Below are 19,549 nucleotides of genomic sequence, written 5' to 3'. Positions count from 1 at the left end.
AAAGAATTCTGACGATCGGACGGGCACAGGTACACCGACAAAACGTAAATCAGTCAGAAACCTTGGACTATGATACAACTAGCAGGTTTTTTAAAAGTATTTTATAATTCAGCGGGTGTAAATGGTCACGTTATGATAAAGTTCGGTTTGCATGCACATTGCATGCTGCATTTTAAAATTTTGCATTTAAAATCTGTACCTTGAACCAGATAGCTTATTGTTAGGTCACACCCGGATCTTTGAGACATTGAGCTGGAGCACAAACAACGGAAATTTTAATGTTGCTAACAAGAAGAAAATGTCGGTGACTGTTCGGTCCAAAGTTTATCTCCTCCTTCAACAGACTTGTGTTTTCAAGATGGACTTTGTTCTGTCGAACAAGCTTAAATACCGGAGTCCCCACACATTCAGTCAGTTCAGGATCCTATCTCATCACAGAAATGTCTGGTCAGAGCTCAGTCCTTATCGTGCTGGCTGTTCTTTCAGCTACAGCCTCTGCAGCGCTGCCCTTCGTCTGGTCGGACTGTTGTAAGTACATTTTAATATTTACCTGTGTTATGTTGTTAATTGATTTAAATACCTGCTGCTTTGGGAATGTTAATAGACATCCATAACACATCGAAAAATGTAACACCCTCATACACACACGCACACCCTCACCGGCACACACATGTTTCAACCTTCATTAAGTTTGTTCTACCACATGAAATAGACACTTCATCATTCTTAAGTGCACTGTAATTGTTTTTCTATATCTAGTTATAAAATGCTTCATATTGATACAAGGACATTAGGTCAACAAAGTGGTAACGTCGAATTCCGTTTCCCAGATACTGTGATTTATCTGAAATGCACACAATCGCCTCAGTGTGGGTAGTCCAAATTGTTCTTTCTACCTATCCGCGATTATCTTTTTTGTCGGTCGATACCGGCCAACACAAAAACTTTCGGACTAGGATACAGGTAGCACATATCTGTGACGTCACAAGTTCAACGCTGTCAGCAACTTCCAAGTAAAATTAATACAATTTTAATGATGAAATGAGTTCCTACTGACTAACGATGTACTTTCTACGAGTGTGCGGACACACATGCAGATACTATCTAAATGAATCTGTATTTTTAAAAATTCATTATTCTGGTGACTACATATATATATACTTTGTAGATACACTAAAATGCTTTGAATAGGCCTACAACTCGATTAAAGTCAAATACAGAGAAGATATTTAACAGTATTTTTATGTTTTAGCAAACATATTTAATAAAATGGTTAATCACGGATGAATTGAATTATTGATACATCTGTTCATGTTAAAGTGAAATATATGCAAGTATTGTATTCACTGGATTTTTATATATAGATGAGGTAGTGAAATTTTCTTTTTGTCTGTATAACTAACTTGAACGTCAAACTGTTGAATATCGTCTTTAACATTCGAGTTTCCTAGCTTTGGCTCATATTGGTAATATTGTTACGATTTTTTCTTAAAGGTTGGTTACATGACCGGCAAATCACAAGTTAATCACTGTTAGCCGTCTAGATGTTTACTCGTACATGACTGATTTCATTGTTTTTGATTTCGAAAAAAAAACTTTCGATAAAATGTGGCGTAACGAATTATTCAGTCGGAGTTGTGGAATAGGATGTTGATGAAAGTTGACGGATGAACGTTTAGAATTGTTCACACAAGTATACCGAAGAATATTATTATTATATTTATTTCCACGGGAGAACAGTTTGAGATAAGATGATCTTGAAGATCTCTGATGGTACAGTCGTTCCAGTGGCGTTCCATGTGAACATCAGACATACCATAAATACAGTACTCATTAAAACATCAGTTATCTTCTCAATTTACATCCAATCGGAAACTCCATAACATAAGCATTCTGCGATGCATACGATGTATCAAAGTTTTTGAAATAGGATGTTTCTATAACCACCGCTGAGAAGAAATATGACAACATATAACAAAACATCTTTATGGAGGACAATACTGATCAACTCTGTTCAATTTTTCAACGATATCGAGTTTGGATTAAAGTTTTGTTTACATGACATATATTTTTTTAGCCAGCGACAAAGCCCACAATGCACTGGTTGTCCACAGCATCGAGGTTTCTCCGGTGCCTCTCGCCATCCCAGGAGATCTACACCTCACCTTCAATGCTACTGTTCTTAAACCCATCCAGGTCGCTATGATGGACTTCAAATTTGTTAGGAAGACTGCTCTTGGCACTGACGTTCCGATCGCATGTGTGGGAAATGTCGGAAGCTGGTAAGCTCAATTCGGCTAACCTCGGCTAATTCCGGTATTATTCATCGATAAAGATGTAGTTACGTAACCAACCGAGATGTGACGAATGTTCCATTCATTCCTCGTGATACTGCTAACTAATATAATGATGACAACAACGACCAAAATGATAAACGTAGCCTATTTGTATCATTTTGTTCACAATATCTCCAAAAAGGGCATTCAATTACGGTGTTAAACCTTTTAAGAGCTTATTCGCGGTAAATATTTCATATTGTATTTCGCTTTCATCAGATCTCAGATTTCATATTTTATATCAATAGTATCAATTTCTCGTTGATTCCTTCAGCTTAGTACATATACAAACAAAATTAATCTGAAAGTAGGGAGACACTTCATAAGACTATTTTCGGTGTATATCATGAGTAGTCACTCTCTTCAATTTTTTTTATCGATGTGTTTTTAATGTCACTTAAACCTACTTATAAATATTCGAGATTATTCAAACTCGCGTTTGTATCCCTAATTACAAATGTTAGGGGGCATTTTAGCTTGCATTTTAGTCGATCTCAGTGATAGATTTGATCGTTTCCAATCCTACAAAAACTAATCCGCTTCCAACTGTAAAATGTGTGTCGTGTCTATCAATTTCCACGGATTGAGTGCTCCCGGAAACACCGCATAAAAGTTTACAGAAGAAGTACGCTTTTGTAGTTACCGGGCACGTGGTTGCCATAGGAAATAAGATTGGGTACTAGTTGGAATTTTAGTATACATATATCGTATGTGTAAATAACATTATAAGATCAGAAAAATCGATTCCCAGAAATATTGATATACTCGAGAAAATGGTTCAATAAATTAAAGCAATTTAGATATAAAGCAATGTATCTTATACTATTTTTAAAAAAAATCTTATCATATATCATCAAAATGTTATTGAATTAATTTGTGAATATTCCATTGCCAGTAAATGATTAAAAACATCAACGAAATCTCTTCAGACGAACCAGTACAACATATACTGTGCATGTGTTTTTATGTTGATATGTGTTACAGTACTTTTGACGGATGCTCTATCCTAAATGATCTGGGACAAATCGGAAGTCAAAGCACAGCTCAGAACGTGACCTCGCAGGTAAGAAAAATTGTAAGATAGAGGTCTTATCTATAAAAGTAATGCACAATAAAACTGAAGCCATGGACCATTTTATGTTATAATGATCGAGTCCTTCAGCAAGACACTGAAATCCAATTGCAACCATTAACAGGCGACGGATCTCTTGCACGATGTTCAGCGTGGCAGTCACCAGCTTATGGCAAATTTGATACTTGAACTTGGATGACTTATAGCGAGCGCGTTATGGTATTGTGTGTGGTGTGAAACTTTGAAATCAACAAGCTTAAGCTGCCTATACGATCAACTTTAAACGGAAGTGTGGCCGGAACTTCATTACCCACAATACACTTACCACAACACGCAATGCGACCTGTTGAATCAATTAAAAAATACTTTGACCGACAATATATCTTTTTAACTTTTCAGGTAGAAATGAAATCATACTAAAAGTCTTATATAATTCAAAGAAATCTAACAATTTTAACCATTCAATATTAGAGTATGGGTATTCTCCTGTGTATTCTTCTGGAGTGTATTTTTTATGACTTAATATTTGTACGCAACTTCCTTCTGGTTTTCCAGCTTAATTTCTTTAGTGTAAATAGCATCAAAAGGTAACTGTTTTTTTTCATACACACAGATAAGTACTATGTTTAACAACGCCGGTGCCAATATTGCATGCCCAATACAGCCCCAGAGTATCGTCGTCCGAGATTTTGTTTTTCACATCCCTCGCCTGTCCAGTGCTATGGATATTTTTGCCACCGTAAGTAAACCTTCGTTGCTTACATTAACACTTGACAAAGCTTCAAACAGTCAAAAAATATTGAAGAAACGCGAGAAATTTTCAATTCGTTTTCAGATCTTGCATAGTGCCATTTCCTTGTAGTGGGGAAATGTTGATCGTTTGTAATGGTCACTGTCATGTCAGTATTTATCGTAGAGAGGTCATTTTCATTGGTGACATATTTCCACGAGCTGATCAATTGTAAAAAAATTGACAAGAATTTTCAATATTACTTCAACAAACATCCTTTTGAGAAAAAAAAACATACAATTTGAGCCATATGAAAATGAATATTTCAACAGTACACACGATTGCCTTCTTGGTTTGATTTTTAATAAAAATGAATGACCGTTGCAGAAATTTTAATTCAAGTACAAGACAAACAATTTTGCATGGTATATTGTTTGATTGAATTCATTTTTTTTTATCAACAGGGTGACTATAATGTTACGGTACAATTGCGCGAGCCAGCGACTGATGCTCAACTGGGATGTCTGACGTTTGACGCGTCATTGGTCAAACCATCGCCGACATGCTCCGGTTGGTTATGTAGTGGCCGGAGAAAGCGTCATGTAGCTCCTTAATTACAATGACCAGTTCTAAAAAATATATCTGTTTTCAAAAATAAATAATCCATTTGGGATCCTTAAACATGTGTTATAGTATATGTCTATTTTTGAATGTATGATTCTAAGAGGGCGATAATCATGCATTTTGCATGTCTGCAAAATGTTGACACGGGTAGTATGGCAAAGCAGAAAATCTTTGGCGCCAGGCATTGTTTTGAAACAACATGAAAATATAGCTGTAGCTTTGGCTTATTGAATTGTGATAAATGGTGAAATCGGTTCTTTATAACTCACTTCAGTCGGTATAAAATGACACAAAAAGAGTCTTTCCTTTTATCCTGTGACCCAAGTGAGATTTGGAGATTTTTTTGTCTCTATTTCTGAATATTTTTTTTTTTTTTTTTTTTGAGTTTTGAGTGTTTTTTTTTTCTTCTTCCTTATTTTTCTGTATCTTCTTTCATGGAGGTTTCCCTAAGCTCTTTCCGGAATCTGCCAAGAATTAAAACAGTTCCCGATTTTGATAAAATTATGTATGAATGACATCACAAACATTACTTCGACACTCTCTTCCTGATTTTACAAACTGGTCGCAATTAACATCAATTACTTCTGCGGGGGTAGTTTGGGGACATGATCGTTCTCAATATTTCATTTTTATCTCGGTGATATTAAAAAAATATTTGAGATTCGATTTATAAATTTCATATGAATGGAAACTCATGAATCCGTTCAAATCAGTCGTTAAAATTATTAAGATATCCGACGATTGCAAAGAAATGACGTCACTGAACCGACAGAGGTATTAAGACGTCACAATTAGAACCGTAGTTGTAGCCAAGATGACACAAGAAATGACATGGAAAGTGATGTTTACAAAAATAGCAACTCTTGTCATCTTTTATTTGTCTTCATTTTGTATACAAGGCTTGCTGAAGTGAAAATTCAATTCTTAAATATCATGACATAAAACTCGCGGAACACGCTGTATTTCTGTGATGTTTATGCTGGTCGAAAAAGAATACTAAGAAATATGTTTTCGTCAGTATGATCACATTGAGAAATATTCTATTTTATTGATCAATTTACGTTTGCTCTCGTCAACTTACTTTTATGGTCTACTTATGATACTGCCCCAATACTCCAATTGAGAACCTGGAATTCATTGGTCCTGACTTAGATATACATGGTTAGAATCGTTGAAGAAAGTGAAAGCACTTACCCTTCCGGTTTATTTTGTCATTTTCCCCTGGAATTTGTTTTTATTTTGACTCGCTCAGCTCATTAATACTCACGAAGCCTTACTGACTAAAGTACAACAGAATATTTAATCCTTTTCGCAATTACAACAAATATGAAATAAACATTTCTGATATTAAATTCGTTTATTTCGACTCAGATTCAGTGACGGATCTAGGGCTATCGTGTCTAAATCCTGGAAACTTCATACAAATATACAGTATTATACTTCCGTATTACTTAAACATAAATGCCTGTAACTGGAATAGCAGTGCATGACGAGTGGTTGCTCTAATCAGTAAAGGATCAGGATGGTTTTTTTTTGAATTCTGTAGTTGAAGTCCCTATGCAAATGTTCGATCAAAAGTCGAACAAGTAGGTTTTTGTAGGCCGAAGACAAGACCTTGCAATACAGCATGTAATTCTTGTTAAATGTCAACATTGGAATATGTTACATTCTGTTCTTGAGAATTGCTGCAGATGACCCGCTAAACTTTTACACATGACGGACCCGACATCGTCGTATTTTGAAAAATAGAATGATTGAATATACATGTACATTTTGGTTTTCAATGTAATGATATCTATGGCAAAATTGGTTAAAAGAAAAGCAAAACAAATTTGTATACTGGAGCAGCTAGGTCGTTGGAACTTCCGACCTGGTGACAGGGTTGATATAAAATTTATTGCATTCATAAATACATACATGTACATAAAACACAGCAGTATGAATCACATTTGAATCGGAATCAGAAACAAGTTTTACAATTTATATAAATTTGTCTCTGTTTGTAACACATGATTTCTTTAGGACGACATCAAATGGGAAAATGAATGAATTAAATACTTCGTAAATTTGTGGAAAATAGCAAAACAGTAAGTAGAAAGAAGGGATGTGAAATGTATGAAGGAAAAATAATTGAAAAAAATAGGAGGAGAAAGTAGCTTGCGTCATGACATCTAAACGGGAAAAACACGTGCTATTACATTTGTGCATCAGGCTAAAACGATCATTCGAAACTCTTAGAACACATTATATAACTTTGAACACAGGAAAAAATAAGTTGTTATAATCTCTAAGCTTGATATTACCGAAAAACAGAATATCTGTAAAATAGGACGGTTCAGACTACTAAAACAACGGAGGCTCGACGAAAAGGTCAACAATGATATAGTAAGTCGAGTTGTTGGTCTCTTCTTCTAGTTTAACTTTCTACGTAATCGATAAATTTTAATGACATGGGCAATGTATACTGCATTTCATCCTTAACATTGCATGGTAAATCTGACCCATTCCGCTTCCGTTATTGTAAGAAGAAGGGACTCTCTGATCTGGCACATTTCGATATTTTTTCAACTAAATGAGTGACTGATTACTTTTTATAACACCAGGTAAAGAATTCCAGAGTTTAATTTCTGATGGAAAAAAGGAATTCGTTTACGACATGTAAATACAGAGGAAGAAGATCATGAACTATTTTAAGGATCGGGATTTTGTCATGCTTGTGTCTTTTCTTTAAGTTTTAAGATAAAGTCTTGCTCTACCGGTTAATATATTTCCGCCAGCAGTTATTCTTCCTGTCTCTAGCTGAAGATTTTTAACCTATCAGATTGAATTATTGTTTTCCCAAACCATATCTCCTTATTCAAGAATATGCCTAATTAGAGTAAAATAAAAAGTTCAAAGAGAAGAACGATCAAGGGTGACCGTATGTGTACGTAGAACACGTACCTTTGGTGAGATCTTAGTTCTGATATAATAACTATGTTCTCCTCTGATTTCCATTCTAAGTACAACAAAAATTTCGGCATAAAAAATCGATCATGATACGCAAAGAAGACTTGTTTGAAAAAAAAAATCTAGTACATTAATGCATGGCGTTAAGTCTTCAATATATTGCTGTTCCCCTAGAGTATATACCCTGAAATATTTTTAATTGGTTGCATCAGTCAGAAATTATTGTTTTCATTTCATCTTGAAATTATCATTTTTGCTCGCCAAGGCTAGTGGAAAAATTTAAGGCTCCATTTAAAAAAAATCTAATTTATCATAAAATATAATTGTGTTTGCTTTGTCTATTGCAGGATATTTATAGAAGCTCAGATATTGATATGGGATGATCCCAACCCAAGGGGTAAAAAAATGAAACAACCGAACATTTCTTTTTATCTTGTTCTAATCATAACAGATGTAGACATCTTTTTCTTTCTCATCTTCTTCCCATTAAATCTGTAGACGTCCTTCTTTTTGGCGATACATTTTTATCATTTGCAGAAAATGAAGCTGTATTTTTTAGTGTCCAAACTTTCATATTAAAGACTAAACGATTTGAGCATTAGAAAGAGTTACTGCCAACACTACTGTACTCCTTCCATATACGCGAAACTTTTTACTTTCATGAGTTTTTGTATATCTGTATTAACTAATAGTACAGCAGTTTGTAGTACTACATGTATAATTAACAATTTATTAAGATACCCATATGTTACTATGGATGAACTTGCATTCCTTATCATATTGTATTTGTCGATCTCACATAATGTATACATACTATACTACTCATTCTATCCAGTTTCCTTACTTCATTTCCCTCTCCTAAACTCTTTTCACTTTCCCTTTCCCAAATTCGATCAGTCGCTGCCTGCTTGTTACTTCTAAGGAGACAGATTAACATAAGTTTATAACTTCTTTCTGAATCCTTTTTGTATAACATGCTTTGAATGAAATGCCACTGCCAAAATAAAATAAAGTTTAAAACAAAAAAATCGCTAGTTTGCGAACATGAACCTTGCCGCGTGATAGCCAACTTTTAACAATATTTCCCTGAGATTGAGATCAACTTTTTATAAGTCATCGTCAAGGCAGGAATTTATTCCTTTTTTCCTACACCTCTGGGATTGTACATAGGTCTACATGTCTATCTTAATGGCGACCTGACGTCATTTGACATTGTTGCTGTGACGTATACCCCTTGCTCTGACGGGAATCAACGTAGTTCTGTCGGTGGATACACTTGTCGAGCTCTGTCTACTGTCAGAAGAGTAAGCGAAATCTGCAATCCCATTGAAAGTCGTTTTCTGATTTCTCATAATCGACAAAGTCAAATATTCGTTGATGTTGAGAAGTCATAGAAGGACAATGAAGTATATATTATAAGGAAAACGGATTTTTTTTAGACCGGATTCGTATTTGCCCTACAAATTACTTTGATAAATTCACGTCATTTTGGCGCTTGAAAATCAGGTAGAATCTGATCAACTTTCGATGAAATAACGAATCGACCACAACCATTTTCCCGTTTCAAAGACAGGGTTTTGAAATACAAAATGACGGAGATGAGGTACTTTAACTTTAATTTTGATAATTTTAATCAAACCAACTAATTAAATGTTGTTCTGATCACATTGATCAGAATGCAATGTGTTCACTGCTAATGGTAGATCGCTTGAACAAAAATATAAGTGTTCCTTAATACCCTGAAATGTGGGTATAAATGCCCCAAAATTGTGTGAAGTTCTAGACTTGTGCTCCGCGATTTTCAAGGATTCACCTATGTACACCCAGTTTCAAATGACAAGGGGGTGGGGAAAGAGAACCGATATATTGATGTTTACCTGGGGTATAGACGTTAAAAACATGTATATCTTTTCTAAGTCTCTGCCTGGGGTTCGAGAGAGTAACTGCTCCTGTTGTCATTACAGAATACCAAAAATCTGTGTTCCAACAAAAACAAAACGACAATGTGATAGTTTGAAAGTTCCAGAAACATGTGTCCCTCTGCCAATGACAGCAAAAGGAGATTTTGGAACAGTCACGAGTGTTGACAATTCCAATCTGTCAACATCACTAGGGGAAATTAGTCCCCAACCCGATGGTGTTGGTGACTGGCCAGAGCCTGAATTAGACATCGAAGCTCAAGGTGAGGAGGATGTGATACTAAGTGATGAAGATGATGACGGGCAGTACAAAATTGTCATTGACGACACCCTCAGTACCGACAGTGGAACACCAGAACCGCAACATGATGATGTCAAAATAGAAGTAAACCCTAGCTTGGGAGGTACATGTATTGTATGTTATTTACACAAAAATACATGTAATAAAGCTACCATAATCTGTCTTTGTAAACTTTGTTTTTCACAATCTGGTAGGCACCAAATCTGCAAGTGAGAATTTGTTTTGTTTTTATTTTCAAGTGACCTAGTATTTAGATTTCCCTAAGCACATGCATGTCTTGTATTAAGGATTGGTGGAGGCAATAAGGGCACTACACATATGAAGTAGGAGGGTCACATGATCAGTAATGTACATGTGTAAATTGATAATGTGGTTTTATTGAACGACAATGTCTTTGGGCGTACTGGAATCCAAGAAGGGGCTTATTGGTAGATAAATACAATCATATCATTTCATTTTCAGATGACAATCCTTATCAAGTACACCAGTCATTCTCAGCTACACAGACAACGGCCAGCGTCACTGAAGACATGTCCAGTTATGATCATACATCATGTTGTCATAACTTGTCTTCTGTGAAAGACACACAACACATTGCACAAGGTTCAAAGCTGACAAGTTTTCAGAACATGGACATAAAAATTAAACGAAAGCCATCTAATGAATGCAGTGGACAGTTTACATACTCCATGTCCAGTCTGGAGCTTGAGAGCCAGCTAGTAGACCAGGCCATTGATAACCTGCTGACCCTGCCACAGGTGTTCGCAGAGGTGGTGGAGAGCAAGAAAAGTCAAGGTGCAGCAATACAGCTTCAGCAACTAAAACTTGTAGCATTACAGGTAAAAAAAGAAAAGATGATTAATTTACTTAGGGACAGGTGACATCATATGCTATACATTTCCTCCCAGCAGAGGGCAAGGTTTGATCGAGGACTCTAATTCTTCAAATGAGCTGCACAGCTCTCTTAATATTTCTATTGGGGTTGTTTAAGTTTGGCCACTATCAAATAGCACATAACAAGTGTATGACTATAGGTATTCACTTTCCTGCCCAGCTGCTGTATCAATCTTCAACTTTTAAGCAATTTTTCTCAATTACTAAGAGACCTAGAGTCAAGATATTGGGTCAGTAATATGCTTGGGTGAAGAACTTACAACTTTGGTAAAGTGAATCACCTTGATAGACTCTAAGTGTCACAGGAGTCATAATGTGTTACAATGACCTCTTTGAATAAAAAGAACTACATGCAAGAATAAAGGATTATCAAGTTTTTTTCAAATGAATGACATTGACCTACTTTTACTTTTTGCAAGGTGATAGGAGTCTAAGGTCATAAATGCCTGAAAACTGCTTGAATGAGCACTTCTTATAAAATGGTCTGTTCATAAGTTGCTGTACAAGTCCATTGTCTGTCTTGATGTAGTGTTTCACTGATTGTTATACAAATACTCTAAAGTTGTATTTTTCAATGGATGGAATTTTCACAGTTTTATAAAAAATTAAAAGCAAATATTTTTTTCCCACATAAGTCATAAAATGGATCAAATGGTTTCCCCTTCTGATTTTATTTTTAAATGAACAACCATATATTGTTCCTGATTTTATCCATTTATTCTTGTGAGTAATGCATGAGAAGTTTATCTACACATTTATTACAAATCAGCATAAATTTTCTCTTACAGAAAGAATTTGAAGAAGGTGAGACTTATTCTGATTAGTAAGGGTTTCTTAGGTCCTCTGACCCAAAGGGTCAAGATGACCTATAGCCATTTTGTTCTGTCTGTTGTCATGTGCCGTGCATAAACTCTCCATTCAAATGACTTCTTAAAGCCAAAAGGTCAAGGGTGCTGATATTGGCCTTGTAGCATGATGTGATGAAGGGCTACCAATTTTGTGAAAATAAATGACCTTGGCTCTGTTTTCAAAGTCACAGGGGACAAATGTGTTAAAATCTTTAAATGACTTCTTCTCAATAACCAAAAATGATTAGGATGCTGATATTGGGCCTGTAGCATGATATGATGAAGAACTACGAAGTTTGGGAAAATGATTGACCTTGACCTACTTTGAAGGTAACAGGGGACAAATTTGTTTTTTTAAATGACTTCTTCTCAATATCCAATGTAAGGAGACACAGAAGTGAAATAAAAGAACATGCTTTTGATCAGACTGACTTTTTGATCACCTGCTTTCACAAATTGCTGACCTTGTTGAAATAGCATGATTGGCTTTAAGATTGTTTTATTTGATTTTGGTCCAGTTGTTTTGAGTTGTGTTTTCGTGTCCAGTTACAATTTTGTCTTTGTTGATTAAAGTCATGGTATACTCTTTGTGATATACAAGTCTGTCTTATTAATGGTGACATAAGTACTCGGCTTGTGTATCTTTTTGTGATAACGTAAAAACTTTCCATCTGAATTTTATTTTATCAGTTACTGCTTGTATCTTGTAGTGGTCCAACAATACACAATTAAGGAATTTGTTAATATGAGTCTTTTTTGTTAGTGTAAACTAGTGATGCTTGCAATTTTTCTTGACATATTCTTCAAATGAATTTTATACCAGAGAGACCTAAGAACATGTTACGTTTAACATAGGTATTTGGAACTATCCCAATGTATTGGTGTATTTTTGTTTACTTTTCTTTTCTTTGAAAGGGAATTGGGGGAGGGGTGTTTAGGTGGGGTTAAAAAAATTACACCCTTCTATGGTGTATATGAAGTATAGAGGGCTGTTAGTGTTAGCTCACCTGCCAAAAGGTTATTGCCAATTCCTTATCAATGTTTCCCTTAAAAGTAAACTTTAAACTAGGACAAAGGGCTACCATGTTTGTACAAATGTGATTGATATTTTTACCAACTTTAGAATAACTGAGAAATCTAGGTACATTATTTCAGACCATTTTCATGCTGGAATGTAGAGCTAGTTCTGACCTACAAAAATGTACCAAGTTTGGTACAAATTTATGAATTTTGCTATTTACAAGGCCTCAGAGGTCAATTGTATTAAGAGGTTCAAATTTCTTCTTTTCAATGACCCACATGCTCAGTATCACAGTATTTGTGTTACATGTATAGTAGTATTCGAGGGTAATGTGCTTTCCAATTTGCAAAAAAGTAGAACAAGCAGGCAAGCAAAAGCCATTGGGCTTCAAGTTAGTGAATGTTGACCATTTAATCCAAAATCCAGAACAGTACAGAAATTTATATATTCACCCTCGATATCGTAACATACCAAATTGTATTAATTTCTACAACTTGATGAACTGTTGAAGCTTCAGTACATTGCACAACGTATGTAAATTTCTTACTATTCTCAAAGATAAACAAAACCCTCCTGGGTAACCTGTTGTACATTGTATAGAATGTGTAGGCTATCTATACATTACTGTATACATGTTGTACCTTCTCAACACCTATGTATGAAGTTATGAGAATAAAGAACTAAACTGAGAATGTTATAACCATATCAGGTAGAATATGATCAAATACAACTGTAACAAGTTTTCACGTTCCTGCATTTTATAATACAAGAATAAGATATCAGCTTCACATAATATTTTTTTCTACACTGCACTGTTGATAAAGTATTATTGATATATTCAATTCACTTTTTAGCTGAGAAGGAGATGAAAGCCTTGAGGGATGAGATTTCTGGTGTATCTCATGATGTCATTCACACTCATCAGTCGGTCATTGAGAGCACTAAACAATGTGATGCATTGCAGCAAGGTTGGTTCATGGTTCATATTTGTTTACTCATAAATTTGTTCTTGCGTATATATATAAAACACCAGTAGTTGTCGTGGTGGTCACTCTACTCTTTCAGGAGAGGGTGATGAATTTCTTTGTAAATAGTGGAATAGTATACTTTCAATAAATAACATTAATTAATCATCCCTCTCTCTTCTCGAGACATGTGATACTAGTATTCAAATGGAGAAAAAATTTTCTTTCTTTCTTTCTTTCTTCTCTTTCTTTCTTTCTTTCTTTCTTTCCCCTTAAGTATGTCACAATAGTTTGAGAGGAGGGGCTTACATATTATTTTCAATTGGTAGATGCAGTGGTAACACAGGGGTTGGATTCCCTGAACAAACATGAAAAAGTATAGGGTGACATGCCAGATCAGTCATCCTGATGTTATTCCACAACCATTACTTGAGATATTTGGGTACCTAAGCATTTTGTGGTATTTTGGCATTCTTTGGTATTTTGTGGTACTTTTAGCTAATTGTATGATTTGTTCGATACCAGATATAACCAGCTATTTATCAATATGTGAGGACGTACAGCGAACAGTTTTTTACAAACAAGAAGAGTATGACCTTGAGAAAAGGTAAATTTTTATCGTTATCTTGTTTTATATATAAGGATACATTATAATGGGGGGGGAAAAATGCAATATTTCGTTGAATGGTACCGTAGATTGTGTTTATGTAGTAATAAAATGGATTAGCATAACAGTATTTTAGTTTCGTATTCCGCTTCATTATGGGGCGAGGGGGTGCATGTGTGTTATGATGGATTCACCTCATCCATTTGTCCATCTGTCTGTTCGTCATCTGCCCGCCTATTTGTTGTAGACAAACTTTGTCTGGTTTTGCATTTGCTGAGTTTACCACAGATCTCTTATATATTTTGGCAGATTGGCCAGTACAATATGGAAATGTGCCTCATGAAGTGAAGTGCATTTTTTCCCACCATATCAGAGAGTCATCCCCCTTTGATGTAAAAATGGACACAGATTTTGTTTAGCTGTGCATTTGCTCATTTTGCTGTGAGTCTTTTTAGAATTTGGTGGAAATAGCCAGTATAATATGAAGATGTGCTCTCTGAAGTGACCTTTCACTTTTTCCCCAATTTTAGAGAGTTATTCCTCTTTTATTTTAAAAATGAACACAATTTTGTCTGGTAATGCGTTTTGAGAAAATAGCGGTTTCCCATCCCATTGACTTGTAATTTGGTTTACACCTTCATTGAACAGTAACATTTTATACATTAAACAGGTTTTTTACTTTTTATCCAAAATTTTGGTTGCCATTGTGACTGGTAACTGTGAACAGGTTTTAATGGCCATTATTCCTTGGTCATTCTACAGATTTTATTATTTGATTATGGTCAAATGGTATTACTAATTGAAAGCTGTGGTAGAATGCATTAGATGTTTCAGAACAGTAACTATGGCAGCACAATCCTGGCTTGTGATTGGGCAAACTTTAGTTATCATTTGAATTTTGATGAAATTTGGTATATAGGGGTATAAGGGGATGCCAAATGACACTGTATGTGTTTCATTGTCATGACAACCTTGCTAAGGCAAATAGTGGCCTCTAATTGGTTGAAATGTAGATATTTACTTATTTTTACCTAACTTGTACAAAGAGGTATTAGGAAATGCCAAAAATAATTTGTCAACTGTTTTTGACATTTTTAATGGAGTTTTAACCTAATTTGGTATATAGAGGCACTTGCATCTGCAGAAGGTAAAAGTTATCTTGAGGATAATAGTTCTAGTTTCGGCTGTTTTCATTGAAATATTTATCAAGCTATAATATTATCTTAAATCATTGTGTTAATTTTTTTAAAGCAAGATTGAAAGTTACCAACAAAAAATTGCCGCCTATGTACATATGGTAGTTGAGCAAGAAAACCAAAGTGACACAATGATTGAACTTCGAAATCTGACAGAGGACATGGAAATTTTACGCAACAAAAGTAATGTTATTTCTCAAAATCGTATCTGTTAATCTATTTGTATAGTCAATTTTAACAGGTAATTGTCATATCAAATGTTAATAATTGCTGTGTTGATTGGATTATTGTGAACATCTGTTGATATTTTTCTTAGGTGAATTGAACCATATAATGACCTTGTTAGTCTTTTATTTTATAGTATCAGAGACATATATATATGTGTTATATACGTCTCTGATAGTATTGATAAAATTGAAACCATAATGAATCTTAGATAATGTTTCGCATATTCATTGTGCATATTTTATCAATACTTAAGATGCAATATCTATCATTATTATAACTTGCAGTACTCATAAATAACCTCATAAATATTTCCATTGCATTTTTTATGATGCTGGAAATATATGGGGGGAGCATGTAGTCCCTGCTTTGTCCCTCCATCTATTCGTCTGTCCTTTCATGTTTGGAGCATAACTTTTCCCATCAGTTAAGCAAGGATCATGAAACTTGGTGTATAAATTGGTCATACTAAGGGGATATGCAGTGTACCAAATTCAGGGCCCTCAATCCCTCTATTACAGAGTTACTGCTCTATATTAAAATTTTGTGTCCGGAGCATAACTTTGCTTGCATTTAAAGTGTATATACATTGGTAATGCAACACATTAATTTAAGAGTTATTGCTCATTGTTAAAATTTTGTGTCCAGAGCACAACTTTGAATTGCTTGCATTTAAACTAAGATTATGAAACTTTGTAGATACATTGATTATACCAAGACAATGTGAAGTGTACCAAATTCAGAGCCATCGATTCCTGAATTACAGAGTTATTGCCCATTGTTAAAAAACTCTGGTTAGGAGCAAAACTTTGCCAAAGTTAAGTAAGGATCATGAAACTTGGTGTATACATTGATCATGCTAGGACAATGTGCATTGTACCAAGTTCAGTGCCTTTAACCCCTCAATTACAGATTTATTTGCCCTTTGATAAAATTTTGTGTCTAATAAAGTTGTTTCACTGGTACTCTTGTTTCCACAGAAAGAGACAATGAATTGAACAAAGAGGAATTTTTGAAATTAATGGACAGAACATCTGAGAAGCAGGTCACAGATCAATTGATGTGTCTGGATGAAGAAATGGAAACACAAAGGAAGACAGCTGAGGAAAAAACTAAACTGGTATTAATATCTGAACATCCTAGTTTTGGAATTACTTGAAGTCGCAGATCCAGGGAGGGTTCCCAAGCCTCCATTTTTTCTTGGAAATTTTTTTTTTTTTTTTCGACCAACCATCATTAGATGGTGTGCTATTTAAATTGACATTGTCCATTGTCCACTGTCCGTAAATAATTTCCTTATTGCATTTCTGTACTGAATTGATCGTTCTCAAATTTCATTTTTAGGTTTGGTTGGTCCTTAGTTGTGCCTGTGTGATTTTTGAATTGATGAGAAATAACAAAATGGCTGAAAGGTGGCAATCTTTGATTTTGTCAATGAAAGTTTGTTATTTCTATTTCTTGAGAAGTATGAAAAGTGACTTGATTTTAACTGGAGTATTTTAACAGTGCACCAAAACCAAGATGTTCCTTTTGACTCGTATACCTACGGTACTCTTTGTTTTAGCCCACCATCATCAGATGGTGGGGTATTCAAATTGCCCTGCGTCTGGTCCGTGGTCCGTCCGTCCGTAAACAATTCTTGTTACCGCTATTTCTGGGAAAGTACTGGATGAATCTTTCTAAGATTTCATATGCAGTTTCCCCTTGGTCCCTAGTTGTGCATTTTACCTTTTCTGGACTGATTCAAATTCAAGATGGCTGACAGACGGCCATCTTGGATTTTGGAAGTTAAAGATTGTTATCGCTATTTCTTGGAAAGTACTGGATGGATCTTTCTCAAATTTCATATGCAGATTCCCCTTGGTCCCTAATTGTGCATTTCCTTTTTTTGGACTGATCCGAAATCAAGATGGCTGACAGGCAGTCATCTTCGATTTTGAGAGTAAAATCTTGTTACCGCTATTTCTGGGGAAGTACTGGATGGATCCTTCTGATATTTCATAGGTATTGGTTTCCCTTGGTCTCTAGTTGTGCATTGTACTTTTTTTGGGCTGATTTGAAATCAAGTTGGCCCACAGGCAGCCATCTTGGATGTCAACAGTAATACAGCACAAGCAGATTTTCTTCGATATTCTATTACCGTATATTGATTCAAGACCATGTCCATTATCCACCTGTAGCTGACTGCTATCTAATAATACTTTGGGATCTTTTTCAAATGATATTTGCCAGTAGGTGCTTAATAAAAATATCTTGTGCCATCATTGAGTACATTCAATGAAGACCAGTTCATGAACATTTACAACACCTGTAACAAAAAAAAAAAAGAATAAACAAATCTTCAAGAACTGAAAACAGATCCTCAAATGGTGGGCGCCAAGATCCCACTGGGATTTCTTGTTTTCTTACAGATTGAAGATCTACAGGAGAAGCAAAGACTTTTGGAGCAGTCTATTCTTGTTTTGCATGTGAGTAAGAAATAATCTACATAAATATCAATATGTTTGAAAAGTAGTACAAATTGGTTATTGTTGTTTATTAAAAAAAAGCTTGAACAGGCAAATTCTTATTTTTGAGTTTATTATGATAAGTAGTTAAAAACAATTTAGATCTATAGATATAATTGTATATCAACTTTGTGTTTGTTTATTGTGTTTCTTAATTCTGAGAGCATTCCATCTTCACGATTGCATCAAGGAATTTCTTCACACAGGTGTATATATACATTTGGAAATAAAATTTAATATTTTTTTGTACTGCTTAAAAAACAAAGAATGTAGGCAATTGTTATCTGGTATAAGTGTTTGAAGTATACCTTAGATGATTTTGGGAGATGCAGTATAACATTATTTGTAACAGTGAATTTACAAATCTCTTGAATGTTTAAAGCAAAATTAAGATTTCTTAGATAATAATGCGAGAAAGAAACTGTCATATATTTGACTAACTTAATGGCCGCCTCAGTTTTCCACAGAACACTTGCAGAAGAAGTTTGTACTGTCACATAAACATATAAAGGTTCTTTGCACCCTTCCATTTTCATGTACATTTTTTTGTCTTCGCAGAAACGAAACGCCGCACAGCTGACCCGGCTAAGGAGACAAATGAAGGAAGTTCATATTAGGAGACGGCGCTGGAATGACCAGATCTCACAACTTGAAAATGTTGTATGTAACCTCAAACAGCAGCTCCAGAAATAGTGATGTACAAATTACTCACTTTTTTGTTTTGTTGTGTTTTTTTTTTGTTCCGCCATTGCGTATAATGTGATATCCATACCTGTCACATCGCTTCCCATTCCAAATTGTTGTCATCTCTTGAAAATCATTCAACACACTGGAACAAATTCTGGTTTCAATGTGAGGGGTGTATCAAGGTGGGATGAAAAAAATTTATTTTAGTTTTTATCTGATAACAAGCTTTAAACAAGCTTTCTGTGATTGGCTGCACCTTGTTTTGACTATAACTTCTGCGTTACTGTGCCCGTTGTAATTGATATTAATTATAAACACATATTATTTCTAAAACAGTTCTTTGTATTGGTGAACAAAGACAAAAGACTAAATAACATTTCATTTTGTAGTTGTATTGGTGATGTAGTTGTAATGGTGATGTAGTTGTATTGGTGATGTAGCAAATTCCCATACTCCTTTTTTATACCTGTTGGGCAACATGACTATTTGGGAACATTATCTTTTACTGGTTGTGATATACAAACTTTTATTCAATGGACAACATGACTGTTGTAGCTATGTATTGTTTACATCTTTTAACACTGTTTTTTGTCACATTAAATTTGTGTGTATATTTTGAATAACACAGTCTGTGGTGATTTTCTAGACTAAACAATCATCATTATCTA

At 34.8% G+C, this 19,549-nt stretch overlaps 2 protein-coding genes across 2 annotated transcripts; both read left to right on the top strand.

Moving 5' to 3' along the window:
* Positions 1–440: 440 nt before the first annotated feature.
* Positions 441–4,804, top strand: LOC132543133 (uncharacterized). Its single transcript, XM_060206595.1, has 5 exons — positions 441–528; positions 2,078–2,282; positions 3,321–3,399; positions 4,022–4,147; positions 4,603–4,804. The coding sequence occupies exons 1-5, from the start codon at positions 441–443 to the stop codon at positions 4,750–4,752; spliced, it is 648 nt and encodes a 215-aa protein (XP_060062578.1). The 3' UTR covers positions 4,753–4,804.
* Positions 4,805–9,610: 4,806 nt separating this feature from the next.
* Positions 9,611–18,887, top strand: LOC132543081 (uncharacterized). The gene is made up of 9 exons (XM_060206535.1): positions 9,611–10,034; positions 10,394–10,770; positions 11,614–11,629; positions 13,549–13,662; positions 14,185–14,266; positions 15,518–15,645; positions 16,668–16,807; positions 18,099–18,155; positions 18,753–18,887. The coding sequence occupies exons 1-9, from the start codon at positions 9,611–9,613 to the stop codon at positions 18,885–18,887; spliced, it is 1,473 nt and encodes a 490-aa protein (XP_060062518.1).
* The last annotated feature ends 662 nt before the right edge of the window (positions 18,888–19,549 follow it).

Source organism: Ylistrum balloti, unplaced genomic scaffold (assembly GCF_031769215.1).
Source record: "Ylistrum balloti isolate Yb309-2 unplaced genomic scaffold, AGI_CSIRO_Ybal_v1 Utg369740, whole genome shotgun sequence".
Lineage (NCBI taxonomy): Eukaryota > Metazoa > Mollusca > Bivalvia > Pectinida > Pectinidae > Ylistrum > Ylistrum balloti.
The sequence above is the reverse complement of the archived record's forward strand: the minus strand, read 5'-3'. Positions and strand labels throughout refer to the sequence as shown.

Coding starts and splice junctions, on each gene's coding strand:
- LOC132543133 (XM_060206595.1), top strand. CDS start 441: ATGTCTGGTCAGAGCTCAGTCCTTATCGTGCTGGCTGTTCTTTCAGCT. Junction 529..2,077: donor CTTCGTCTGGTCGGACTGTT/GTAAGTACATTT, acceptor ATATTTTTTTAG/CCAGCGACAAAGCCCACAAT. Junction 3,400..4,021: donor CTCAGAACGTGACCTCGCAG/GTAAGAAAAATT, acceptor TCATACACACAG/ATAAGTACTATGTTTAACAA.
- LOC132543081 (XM_060206535.1), top strand. CDS start 9,611: ATGTATATCTTTTCTAAGTCTCTGCCTGGGGTTCGAGAGAGTAACTGC. Junction 10,035..10,393: donor AGTAAACCCTAGCTTGGGAG/GTACATGTATTG, acceptor TTTCATTTTCAG/ATGACAATCCTTATCAAGTA. Junction 14,267..15,517: donor GAGTATGACCTTGAGAAAAG/GTAAATTTTTAT, acceptor ATTTTTTTAAAG/CAAGATTGAAAGTTACCAAC.